Consider the following 13,153-nt stretch of genomic DNA (forward strand, 5'->3'; position numbering starts at 1 on the left):
CTGCCCTCCCTCATCTTCCCCTTCTCCCTGCAGCCACAAAAGGCAGGATTTTCCATCTGCAGCCCTCACTTCAGCACAGCTGGCAGACAATTTTATATTACATCTAAGTTTACTCTCCTTTTACCCTTTTAAACACGGCCTTAACAAGTCATCCATCATTTGATCCGTCAGCAGGGGCACATGGCTGAAGTCAGGCCAGTTTTGATCAGAACTATATTTGCACACTGGGAAAAGGCACACAAAAAGTAATTATTTGTGGCCCTGTAATATTTTGATGGCACGGCAAAAATAGCTCAAGGTAGGGTCTTTGGCATGAGGTGAAAAAACAATATTCATGTGAATTGTTGATGGCAAAGGCGTATTTCATACTCCTCCAGATTTTAGGTTCTGCCTCTAAAATAGGAGAATACATTGACCAGATTTTTATTTTGGTTTCCTGAACTACAAAACCCAACAGCACTGACCCATCCACCCAGGAGCTCCCAAAGCCTTTCCAGCTATTTCCATTCCTTAGAAGATTCCACATTCCTCAGGCCCCGTTTCCCTGTGGGCCTGTGCAGATTCCCAGGAGCATCGTGGAGGTTTGGCTCTCACATTGCTAAGCTCGGGTGATCAGTGTGTGACTGAGGGCAGGTGAATTTCCAGCATTGGGTTGGCAACCCGAAAACCACCAGAAGATCCCCTGAGCAGACTGAGGTGTCCCCACAACAGCCTGAAAGCTTTCACAGGGACAGCAGGGGTTAAACACTGAGGAGAAATTTCTGCTTTTATGACCTGGAGGTAATGGAAGAACCTGCTGAGGCAGGCTGGGGAGTTGCCATCACCGGAGATGCATCCAGGGCTGTGCCAGATGCTCCTTTATGAATAATGGAACCACTTCTGGAACTGTGCAGAGGATGGACTGGATGACCCATCAGCAGCAGCCCCTTCCAAGCAAAACAGGCCACAGATCTAAAGCATCCCTCACTCTGGAGTGAAAGGCTTCAGGAAATCTCTTGAGGAAAACTTACTTCAGAGGAAATTTGCTACACCTCTCGCACCACAAGGAAAATTTAAATACAGTTAGGAAAAAAAAAATAAAAAGTAGAAATAAAGTGATGTATCAGGCTCTAGACTCACCATGTACTCCATGTTAGAGGCCACTGGATACACCTGACCCCTCAGTTTATTGTGGAGCATCAGGATCTCCTGTCTGTCTGAGAACAAAATGGCTCTCTTGGACCTGGAGTGAGCTTCCCCATCCTGGTACTTGCTCAGGATGCTCTCCAGGTGGCTCGAGTTGGGCAGGATGAAGCTCTCAGCTGTCTTTGTGAGCAGCAGCACACATCCCAGGGGAACGATCCAGGGCAGGGCAGGAGCCATGCTGCCAGCAGGAGCACAGGTGAAGGTGGTGATGCTGGGTTTTCCTGCAGGGATCCCTTGGCTCAGTGCAGCTCTGGAATTTGGGGAGAAACAGAGAATCAGAGCAGTGCCACAGGAGATTTCAGAGCATTTATCCCCCAACCATGAGGTCACACCCCCCAGATCTGAGCTTGGAAAAGAGTGGTGCTTAAAATTATTGTTCATCCCAGAGACAGGGAGACCCAAACAGCACCACAAGATTTGAGATTGGAAAAGAGATTTGAGCTTGGGAAAGAGTGGTGCTTAAAATTATTGCTCACCCCAGAGACAGGGAGACCCAAACAGCACTGAAAGAGATGGGGACTCAGAGTTTATTGCACCTGGGAGTTTCACTGATGCTGATTTGGGAGTGAACCCTTGCCAGGCATGCAGGAGGATGCTCTCAGCACTCCTGGCACCCCTGGTGGAGCTGCCACCCCGCAATGCCCATCAGCTCTGAGCAGCCCCATCTCCATCCCTCCACAGGCAGGGCCACATTTGGAGCCGTCCCCCAAAGAGCAAAGCCGACATTCGCTATTTTATGAACAAAAGGGAAAGTTAAACCCCCAGCCAGGCGGATGAGGAGCTCGGGCAGCCCAAGAGCCGCTCTGGGGCTGCCGGGCCGGATGAGAGCGGCTCTTTTTGGGAAATGTCACCGCGGGACGGAGCAGCGCGGTCCCCGCTGGCGCTGACGCACCCGCGGCTCTCGCTGACGCTCCCGGGCTGTGAGTGATGGAGCAGCGGCAGCAGCCGCCCTCCCCCGGCCAGATTAGGTGTTCCCAGGCACCCGGATGCCGTCAGCACCGGCACAGTGGGCTTTGGATGCCGTGGGACAGAGAGAGAGAAACGGCGTTTCTCACCGCGGCTTGCGAGGAACTTTAGAGAGTTGGAAAGATGTGATAACTTGTTGGGTATAAACAATTTGCAAGTGGTGTTTTTCTACTTCGTCTTTCTGTTCTTCTCAAGAACAGTGTGTGAAGAAGATGTTTTTGTTAGTTAACCAATCGAATAGAGCCTATCGTATCACTCTATAAAACTCGCACAGTTCCTTTAAATTAAATTTTCTTTCTCTTTTCTACAGCCCTGCCTCTCGCCTGCTCCTGTGTCAATCTCGGTGCAAGAGTGACATCTGGTCTGTGAGCAGATTCCTTTAATCCCTGTCCCTTGCTCCACAGTGCTCCTGCTCCTCCTGTCATCCCCAGGCACTTCCACCCCTCCCGTGCTCCAGTTTAGCAATCCTTGAGCATCTTGGCTGGTTTTGTTTGGATCATTCACAGGAGGCTGTGCAGCACTCACTGAGCCCCTGGAGCAGGATCAATCCACCCGGGGCAAGAAGCATCTCTACAGACAGAGCAAGCACAGGATCTCCCTCCTTAGGGTTAATTTTTGGGAGAAAGTTTCCCAGCACGAGGTGAGGATCTGGTTTTGACAGCACTGTTAAAAGCCATGCTGAAAGCATTCCTCTGCAGCGGCAGGAAACAACCCCCAGATTAACAGGAATTATTTGAGAGGTTTCATCAGTGACACGGGATTTGGACACTCTGAGAGCAGAGGAGCTGGAAGCCAACCAAAGCAGGGAACAGCCATCTAACTCCCAGCTAAAAGCTACACTTGAGCACAAAACCCCAAATCTCTGTCCCCCAATCCACTAGAGCAGCATCTGAGGAGAACAGCAGCAAGCACAGGCAGGAACACCAAAAAAACTCGGAGAACCCCTGAAAACTTGCTGGCTGACTGCACAAAAGACACAGAGTCCCTGCTTGAGGCTTCTTTCTTGGCCTGAACGTCGAGGCAGATGAAAACCAGCTGCCCTCAGCCTCTCTCCAGGCAGCCTTCGCCTGGCTACAACAATGCAGGATGTCATTGCTCAGTTTGGGTAACAAATCCTCATCATTTCCTGCTCTGCAGAGCAAACCGAACACACACGCCTTGTCCCCAGCTGCAGGCACACCTGGAGGGCAGGACAGTGGTGGCACAGGGACAGACAGACAGACAGACACTCCTTTAACCTCATCCTGCTCTCAGCCCCACCTGCGGCATTCGCTTCCCCCCAGGCAGGAGCCCGACTTTGTAACCCGGCTGCACAGAGTAGGGGAGAAGGAGCAAACTGCTTTTGTAGACTGTCTGACCCGAATTCAGGGAACAATTCCTACTTTGAGGCACTTCCCTGAGAGGTTAAAAATAGCTGCATTGCCAGGGCCATTGACAATGTGGCCATTTAGCCCTCCCTGCAGGAACAGCCGGCGCTCAGAGGCGCCCGTTGCACCCCTCGCTTGGCCGCCTGCCCTCGGCTGAACGGGAGCCCAAATCCGCCACCCATCTAAGGCAAACACTGAACTTTCAGAGAGGGCAGATTGAAAAAAATCAGCTGTAGCATCTGAGAGCCAGAGGAGCTGCCCCGCTCAGCGCTCCGCAGCGCGTCTGGAGCGGCGAGGCAGCCAAAACCTCCCAACAGATGGTGCTTTATTCCTGGGGATGTGCTTTATTCCTCGGGATGTGCTTTACTCCTCGGGATGTGCTTCCCTGGCTCCCACTTGCCAGCAAAAGCATACCAGCACCTCTTAAAAATTAGGTCATTTTGGCTTAATCTTAATCGGGGTGTGCAAGTCCCATCCTCTGCTTCAGCTTGAGCATCCCAAGGAAGGATAAAGGGATCAGAGAGCAGAGAGTTCCCTGGCCAGATTAATTGAAAGCAGCTGGAAGATGCTCAGGTTTCAGAAAGCTGTCACAGATTTCAGATGTCCATCCATCTGCCTCTCACTATCCCCGTGCCCAGGTGCAAAGGAACACTGGGCCATGTGTGCTGCAGCAATGCCTCACCCAGGGAGGCTGAAATCACAGAATCACACTGCCTTTGAGCTGGGGTTTGACATTATTCACAGGAAATCATCAGCTGACAGTCAGCTGAGGAAGCCTCTGCTGTTGATTTCGAGGGTTCAAGAGGAGCACAAGCTCCCTTTAAACACATCAGGCCCTTGACACTGGTGCCAGGTGAACATCTGGGAGCCATCAGAAACAACTGAGTCAGCAGAAAAGGACTCCTGGATATGCTGGAAAGCCTGTCCAAAGTGGGGAGAAATGGGAGGCCTTCTGCTGGGGTCTGAGGGAGTTAAAGAGCAGCACTGGACTTAGGGAAAGATTATTTTTAGAAAGCTATTTCCCCAGCTAATGGATGGTGTCTGCTTTGCAGGAAAGCAGGAGAGCTGCTCCCATCTGAAGCCTGGCAAAGACACTGCTAAAGCCACATGCAGGCTGATCCTGCATTCATGTCCCCAGGTCACCTTTTCCCTTGGGGACACTGAGCTTTGACTGCCCCCCTGGTGAAGCACACGAGTGGGCTCCTGCTCCTGGGTAATGGGTGACATTTGCAGCTAAAACATCCCAGGGCCTGTGGAGTTACACATGGCAGCACAGCTGGCGAGGGTGGAAAATGAAAAGTTGGCTCAGGATGTCAGGAGAGCGTTTAAAACAGTGGAGCAGAGGGGAGTCAGCCTGGGATCAGCTTCTAAACTGAGCCTGGGATCAGCTTCTAACCTGAGTTAGCCTGGGATCAACTTTAACCTGCGCAAAGAAATCCAGGGATAAAGCCACAAGAAGATGCAGGAAACCCCAGGCCGTCTCTTTCCCTGGGATGCACACACCCCAAGCTGTGCAGAATTGTGCTGCCTTCCAAGGACAAGGAGGATGACAAGTTCCTAGGCACAGGACAGCAGTGACACATTGCCCTGGGCACACCACAGATTCAGCATCTTCAAGGCCATGGGTTAAAACATCCGGACCTTCCATTTCTCCCACAGAACCCAAGTGGGTGAATTTCTACATAAAACCACATGGAGAAGCCACTGGTGACAGACACCACACGTGGTGATGCTGAAATTCCTTTCCTACAGGACCTGAGAGCAGAGCAGCACAAACACAGGCAGCCTGGAGCACACAGATGTGCCCACGGGGATCAGCTCTGGGGACTGCAACAGCATCCCTTGGATATTTGCTATTTGCATAGAAATCCACTCCTGTACTTGCAAACTCCTCCCATTCATTCCAGATTAATGCTTCTTAATCTTGCATTAAATTCTGCAGGGCACACACGAGGGAAGCTCAGACAGTATTGTGCTGTTTTATACCATCCAGGCAACTTTTTGGAGAAGCTACTAAAACTGTGCCTTCTTCAGAGTCATTTCTTGCACTCCCACCACCCTTAAAGCCAAAATTTCAGCAGCCAGGACTGAACTTTGCACTTACCTTGCTGAGTACTTCCAAGTCTCCAGGTAATTGCAGCTCCTCCAAGCCTGCTTGTGGGAAATAAATTAACGTATTTGAAATATTTAAACGAGGAGGAGAGGGGGGAAAAAGGACGGAATAAGCCTGAGGAGGTGCGAGATGTGCAAGGTCGGTGCTCAGACTCGGAGCAGTGCAGTCTCCCAGGGCTGCCCGGGGGTATTTATGCTCTCCAGGCAGAGGGGAGAACCCTGCATCATCCCGGTGACAACGGGCGTGGAGCAATAACGAGGAGCAGAGGGAGGGGAAAAGGGGGGAAAAGCCACAGGAGAGGGGCTGGGATGGCAGGAGCTCAGGGGCGGTCACTGGGGCTCGGAGGAGGAGGAGGAGGAGGAGGAGGAGGAGGAGGAGGAGGAGGCAGCCCTGTTCCTATAAAGCGCTGCCTGTGCTGTGCCAGCTCTGGGACTCGCAGCCAGGAATTCCAAGGCACGGGGAATCCTCCCGGCACAGGGGGGACCGCGAGGCCGCCTTGAGGGCTGCGGTGACAAGGGAGAGGAATTCCAGACAGGAATTTTCCCTGGAAGGGGCTGGAGGCAGCGCTCTGTCCCCTCTGCCGGCTCAGCACAGGGAAATCCCACCCAGCTGCACCCCCTCCACTAAAACCCCATGGCATCCCCCTTTATTTCCAGAGCCGGATTGTTGCTGGGAACAGATTAATCGCACTCTGGTTTGCTGCCAGAGCTCTCCCAGCGCTGACATTCCTCCGGTACAGGAGCGGGAGCCGCAGGGAACGGGGAACGCAAAAAAGTGGGTGAAACACGCAGGCAGCACTCACCGCTCTGCCGATGGCCCAGCAGCTCCAGCCTTGGCATCCAGCTCCGTGGTTTTACCCACTGTGAAAGGAAGCGATTGAGCAAAAGACACGCTAAAAGTTCCTTCCTTTTTCTAGAAGTAGACAAACAGGGAAAACCCAAAGCGCTGCCGTGAGTAACGAGGCGAGCGTGTCACGGCAGCAGCAGCATCCCCGGCATTCCCGTGGGATCCGCATCCCAGCAGGATCAGCACAAACCCGGGCTGTCCCCTGAGGAGGGACACCAGCCACACCCAGCACAGAGCCAGGGGAGCACCATCTCCTGGGAGCTGCCGCAGCCAAGAAAAGCAGCTCTGATTTTTCCAAATGCGCTGCCTTGTCCTCTTTCCAAAGTTTTTTTTTTTTTTGAGGAAAAAAAAAGTCCTTCTATTCTTCTAAGCAGTCAATATTTATTTCTTCCTTCAGGCAAAACACCAAGCACTTTTATTTACTGTTTACTAGGAGGGAGTTTACAAGATATTCCCAGAGGTTTGTTCAAACCCAGCGGCGCTCAGAAAGCAGAGGGGCATTTATCAAACTCGTTCAGCAGAGCAGGAGCAGAGCAGCAAATACTGGCAGCTGGGAGAGCAGCAGCGCTCTGAGCAAAGAAAGAACCCTCTCAAGTCAGCACTGAGGCTGATTCCATCTCTGACACCATTTTCCTGAGGATTTTTCAAGCAGGAACAGATTGCCACCACTGGGGCTGTGCCTCCCAGCCCATTCCAAGCTGAGCTGGGCAGCCAGTCCTCACCAGCCAGCCCCAGTCCCACCGCCTGCTGCAGCCACACCAGCCCCTCTGGCTGCTCCTCCCCTGCCCACACTCCCCCATCCCAGCTGTATTTACAAAGAGTTTCTATTTACTTCCAAACAAACTGTGTATGGGAACCAGCAACACCTGGTCCGGCAGCTGGACCTGGCACTTCTGCCCTGCCAGGAGCTGTTCAGTGCAGTTTGCTCCCAAAAAAAGCTCAGACTTTGACACCAACACAGGCAACTCAAAGACCACCCAGGACTGGGCTGACAGAAAGTTCTGCACTGCTTTACTGTAAAATCACTGAGTACTCTTATTTTTTCTTTTTTTCCCCCTTGCTCTTTTGATTCCCTCTGGATCAGTGAGTTTGCTGTAGGATTATTTAATTATCTAAAAGGTGCTGCAGCCCCCCCAGTTCCTAATTTCCCCAAAACATGGTGAATTTCACCCCAACACAGTGAATGAACCCTTCTGATTCCCTCTGGATCAGTGAGTTTGCTCTAGGCTGATTTAATTAGCTGAAAGATGCTGCAGCCCCTCCCCAATTCTTAATTTCCCCAACACAGTGAATTTCCCCAACACACAGTGAATTTCCCCAAAACACAGTGAATTTCCCCAAAACACAGTGAACCCTGGTGCCCCCACACAGGCTGCCACCCCGAAACCAGGCAGCTCCCCAGCCCTGACTCACAGCCCTCAGAAGGTGCTGCTCACTGCAATTACCATAAAGCTGAATTAACTCATTTTAAATCTCACATACCGACGGACAAATAATTTCCAGACCTCAGAGGAATCTGGTATTTTGTAATCTCCACAAACATCCCTATGGGAAATGAATCCCTGTAGGATGGTTTGGGCTGTCTGATTGCTCCATCAACCTGGCTGCTTTACAAAGATTTGATTTTTTAATTTATTTTTTTAATATACACCAGGATGGTTTCACTGTACAAGACACACACAGGGCCTGGTTGTGCTCAGGGATGAGCACAGCCTGGAACAAGAATTTTTTACCCACCTCATTTTGTCTTGAGTCAGCAGCTTGGGGTCATATGTTCCACCAAAGCCAAAACAATCAGAAGTTACTTTTAATCATTCCTCCTTATTACTGCCTTGATTATAACGTCTCCATTTCATATGTGGTAAAAGCCACATAAAGCAGGCTGCATATATAAGTATATATTAGCTGAGAGGCTTTTAATGTAATAGCCAATGAATGGGAAGAGACACAGATTTCCCTATGCCCTCCTAATTGACCAGGCAGACAGAGAGTCTTGATCTCCACTGGAATTAATTCTCCTTTACTTCTCACTCAAACACAGCTCGGCAGGAATGGCCCCAGAATGAGGCAGGGTGAGAGGCACAGAGCGATCCCCTGGTGGAACTCCTGCTCTGGAGAACAGGGGGATGAGCAGGGTGAGGAGGCAGCAGGGATGGGCAGGAGCTTGGCTGGGATCAGCAGCAGTGAGAGCACAGGGGGAGCAGCAGCCCCCGGGCTGGGCACCAGGCTCAATTTGGGGGAATCACCCCCTGGGCACAGCCAGGCTCAGTTTGGGGGAATCACCCCCTGGGCTGGGTGTCAGGCTCAGGTTTGGGGGAATCACCCCCCAGGCTGGGCACCAGGCTCAGGTTTGGGGGATTCACCCCCTGAGCTGGGTGCCAGGCTCAGGTTTGGGGGATTCACCCTCTGAGCTGGGCACCAGGCTCAGATTTGGGGGATTCACCCCCTGGGCTGGGCACCAGGCTCAGTTTGGGGGAATCACCCCCTGGGCACAGCCAGGCTCAGTTTGGGGGAATCATCCCCTGAGCTGGGCACCAGGCTCAGGTTTGGGGGAATCACCCCCTGGGCTGGGTGCCAGGCTCAGGTTTGGGGGGAGTCACCCCCTGGGCTGGGCACCAGGCTCAGTTTGGGGGAATCACTCCCTGGGCTGGGCACCAGGCTCAGTTTGGGGGAATCACCCCCTGAGCTTGGTGTCAGGCTCAGGTTAGGGGGAATCACCCTCTGAGCTGGGCACCAGGCTCAGGTTTGGGGGAATCACCCTCTGAGCTGGGCACCAGGCTCAGGTTTGGGGGAATCACCCTCTGAGCTGGGCACCAGGCTCAGTTTGGGGGTATCGCCCCCTGAGCTGGGCACCAGGCTCAGGTTTGGAGGATTCACCCCCCAGGATGGGTGCCAGGCTCAGTTTGGGGGGAATCATCCCCTGGGCTTGGCACCAGGCTCAGGTTTGGGGGAATCATCATCCCCTGCGCTTGGCACCAGGCTCAGGTTTGGGGGAATCACCCCCTGAACTGGGCGCCAGGCTCAGGTTTGGGGGATTCACCCCCCAGGATGGGCACCAGGCTCAGTTTGGGGGAATCACCCCCCAGGCTTGGCACCAGGCTCAGTTTGGGGGATTCACCCCCTGAGTTGGGCACCAGGCTCAGGTTTGGGGGATTCACTCCCTGAACTGGGCACCAGGCTCAGATTTCAGGGATTCACTCCCTGGGCTTGGCACCAGGCTCAGGTTTGGGGGAATCACCCCCTGAGCTGGGCACCAGGCTCAGTTTGGGGGAATCACCCTCTGAGGTGGGCACCAGGCTCAGGTTTGGGGGATTCACCCCCTGAGCTGGGCACCAGGCTCAGATTTCAGGGATTCACCCCCTGAGCTGGGCACCAGGCTCAGTTTGGGGGATTCACCCACCCCCTTTTGCTGCCTGCTCACATCCCCCTCGTGCCTGGGCTGTCCTCACCTGAGGGAGCCAAGGAATCGCTGCCACATCCACCACCCCAGCAGGGTGGAGATGCCCCTCTCTTGACCATGCTGCTCCAGCAGATGAATTAACAGAGTGGGGATCCAAATCACAGCAGGGAAATCCAGGGATTGATGGATTTGTTCCCAAACACAATTATTACTTGGCACTGTGAGCTCCTTCTTTGTTCTTTCTTGCTGCTCTCCTGTTTTGGGGTAGCCTGGATTGACCACCCAGGTCCATCTGCAGCTTCTCCACCTTCTCATACTCAAGGACATTCCCCCAAATGCTTCAGCAGCTGATGATGAGCAAGAAAACAACTCCCCATAAATCTGTCCTTTAATCAGTGAAAAGCTGATGTAAAACAATGAAATAAGAACGAGAGCTGCAGCAATTTCAGAAAATTGCAGAAAATTTAGGGGGCACAAAGTACAAGTAAAATATGAACTGAAATCCACAAAATCCTTCCCTATGAAGGTGGTGAGGCACAGGCTGTCCAGAGCCCTGGAGGGGTTTAGGACTTGGAGCAAACTGGCCTGCTGGAAGGTGGCCCTGCCCATGGCAGGGGCTGGGACAAGATGAGTTTTAAGGTCCTTTCCAACCCAAATCAGTTTTGGGATTCCATGGAAACCACTCACCTTGTTCCCACAGGTTCCCTGGTCACATCTGCAGACTGGAACAGTTCAGGATCCTGAACCCAGCACCCACCTTTGGAGATGTCACCCCAGAGCAGAAGCTGAACTGCTACCACAAGCTCTGCAGCCACCACATCTGTTATTCACCAATAGAAATGACTTCCAAAAAAATCCTCTGGGTCATTAAGACAGCCTGAAATCAACCCCCAGCTGCAGAAATCTCCAGCATGTTGGGAACATCCCCTACACATCCCAGGTTTCCTCTTCATTCCTAGTGAAAAGCAGCAGATTCAGAGCACATTTACAGAGATAAACTCTGCTGACAGCTCAGGATCCGTCCTGGCAGCAGCCCTGGGGGACACCATCTCCAGAGGGTATTGGGGAAAACAGCAATTTTCTACTTAAAACAGCTTCCCCCACCCCAAACACCTCTTGGCTTGATTAACTCTCCTCCCCCAGCCCATGTCCCTCACGGCACAAGGTTTTCCCCACAGCCCTTTGGAGCTGCACATCCAGTTTCTCATTTTGGAAATTTCAGGACTTGTTGTGCATTAAGAAAAAAAACCCAAACATTTCTCAAAATCTGGTTTGAACTTCAGCAAACAACCAGCGGATTTACGGTGTATCAGAGGCTGTTGGGGTTTTTGTTTTACATAATCACACCCAGAGCAAATGATCAAAAGCTGTAAGCTCTTGTTTTGCAACAATGGGAGGAGTTACTACAGAAAATAAAAATTGTGGCTTTGTGTCCACATCGCTGTTGCCACATACTTTTATTTCCCATTTAATACACTGCAGAAGAATGACTTTAGTGACAAATACATTCGTAATATCCTCAGTAAAAAATGCAAAAAATCACTTTAAGTGATACTGAGACAATTTCATCACTTGATTTTTAAACTGGCAATGACTCATTGCCATTTCTTAAAATGGTAACATATGTAACCTCTATTAAGTAATACATTAATTAGTGATCAGTTTTCTCTGCACTGTTCAGGTTAAGCTGCACTATCAGAAATGCAATTTTTCACAGTGCACTGGAGATAGAGCTAAATAAATACCCAACACAGGTACAGGACTAATTAAAACCAGGATTTCTGCTGAAAGAAAACCACTTTAACCAGGTTCCAGAAACAGGATGTGAATAACAACCAGCACAAAAGAGTAAGTTCAAAACCTGGTTTCTTTCTTTCTTGGAACAATCTCCCAATCCCCAAGATTTCCATTGCTCACCAGTGAGGCTCTGGGGCAATTCCCATCACAGAGATGGGAGCATCAGTTCTACAGCAGGCTCAGCTCCAGGAGCTGAGGTTTTCCCTGCAAACAGCCAAACTCCAAGTGAGCTTTGCACAGAAAATTGCTTTGAAATCGGTGGAATGTCACCAAAATCACGAGCAGTCACCACCTGTAAATCAGAAAATCCTAATAAAGCATGAGCAGCAAAAACATAACAATACATGTGAGCATCCAAAACAATGCCAGAGCATCACTAAAGGAATTCAGCAGAGCAGGAGCAGCCCAAAGAGCCTTGGGGTTGGGAGGATGCTCCTTCCTGCAGCCACAGCTCTGGGCAGAAGGGTCAGGACAAGCCAGGGAGCCTCCACCATCCCATGAGGAAATAAGGACACAACACCACCATCATCAGAGAATTAAATAATGTACAGGAGATTTTAAAGAAAGCAACAGGAGCTGATCAAGGAAATATTTTTACCACAAGTTCTCCAGGGCAATGTCAGCTGGCTGAAGAAGAGACAAACAAAACATCATCTGCTTCAGAAATAAGAGTGCAGGAGTTCCCAGGAGGACACAGAAGGAATTCCAGGAGTTTCCAGGACACAGAAGGAATTCCAGGAGTTTCCAGGACACAGAAGGAATTCCATCCCCTCCTGGCTGCTCAGTGCTCAGCCCTGGCACCACCACATCCCCTTCCCTCTCCCCTCCAAGTTCAGTTCCACCTGAATGCAAAACAGGAACATTTCTGAAGTTTCAAAAAGCTGTAAAAGCAAAGAAAAATCCTCTCCACTTCATTGGGAGAAGGCTCCCTACACCTTGAGAAATGCTAGACAGAAACCTTGGGAGTTTCCAAGGGCAGGATTCACACCTGAGGAAAAACAAAACCCACACACAAACACATCCTTAAACCAACTTTGTGACTTTTATTGATGGGCGACAACTTTATACTTCTAGGTATCACTAAACTGTGTACAATTAGGAACTCAACATTATAGGAGAGCAGACAGCAAAATTAAACAAAGCAGACTTAAAGAAATATCAATCTTAATTATTTTGCCCATTTTCTTAATTTCATGTACACAGAAGCATAAATGCAGTTTGAAATTTCTTAATAGCAATAAAGTTACAATCACCCATCTATATAGACTAACATCTTAACTCCAAATATTTGATCTGCAATGTGTACTTAAGCAGTTTCTCATCGCACAATTATTAAAATGTGTCTTCCTATCAGGAACCAGCAACTCTGCAGTTTGTACATGTTTTGAAGCACAAAGGACCATTTCCATCTCATACACATCGGCTCATATTTTACCACTTATCAAAAAACTATTGGGGAAGCAGAGAGAGCTTTTCATC

At 50.6% G+C, this 13,153-nt stretch overlaps 1 protein-coding gene across 2 annotated transcripts in view; it reads right to left on the reverse strand.

The window, feature by feature from the left end:
* CRISPLD2 (cysteine rich secretory protein LCCL domain containing 2) overlaps nucleotides 1–6,699 on the reverse strand; it is a 30,582-nt gene extending 23,883 nt beyond the window's left edge. The window contains exons 1-3 of one of the 2 annotated variants that reach the window (XM_005493020.4): nucleotides 6,434–6,699; nucleotides 5,623–5,669; nucleotides 1,120–1,435 (exon numbers count right to left, since the gene is read on the reverse strand). In XM_005493020.4, the coding sequence (XP_005493077.1) occupies nucleotides 1,120–1,362 (243 nt within the window). In that variant the 5' untranslated portion in view covers nucleotides 1,363–1,435; nucleotides 5,623–5,669; nucleotides 6,434–6,699. Of the gene's footprint in view, nucleotides 1–1,119; nucleotides 1,436–5,622; nucleotides 5,996–6,433 lie in introns of those variants that run through there. The other variant, XM_026796942.2, reaches the window with a different exon arrangement.
* Nucleotides 6,700–13,153: the final 6,454 nt, after the last annotated feature.

The sequence above is a fragment of the Zonotrichia albicollis genome, chromosome 13 (genome assembly GCF_047830755.1).
Source record: "Zonotrichia albicollis isolate bZonAlb1 chromosome 13, bZonAlb1.hap1, whole genome shotgun sequence".
NCBI lineage: Eukaryota > Metazoa > Chordata > Aves > Passeriformes > Passerellidae > Zonotrichia > Zonotrichia albicollis.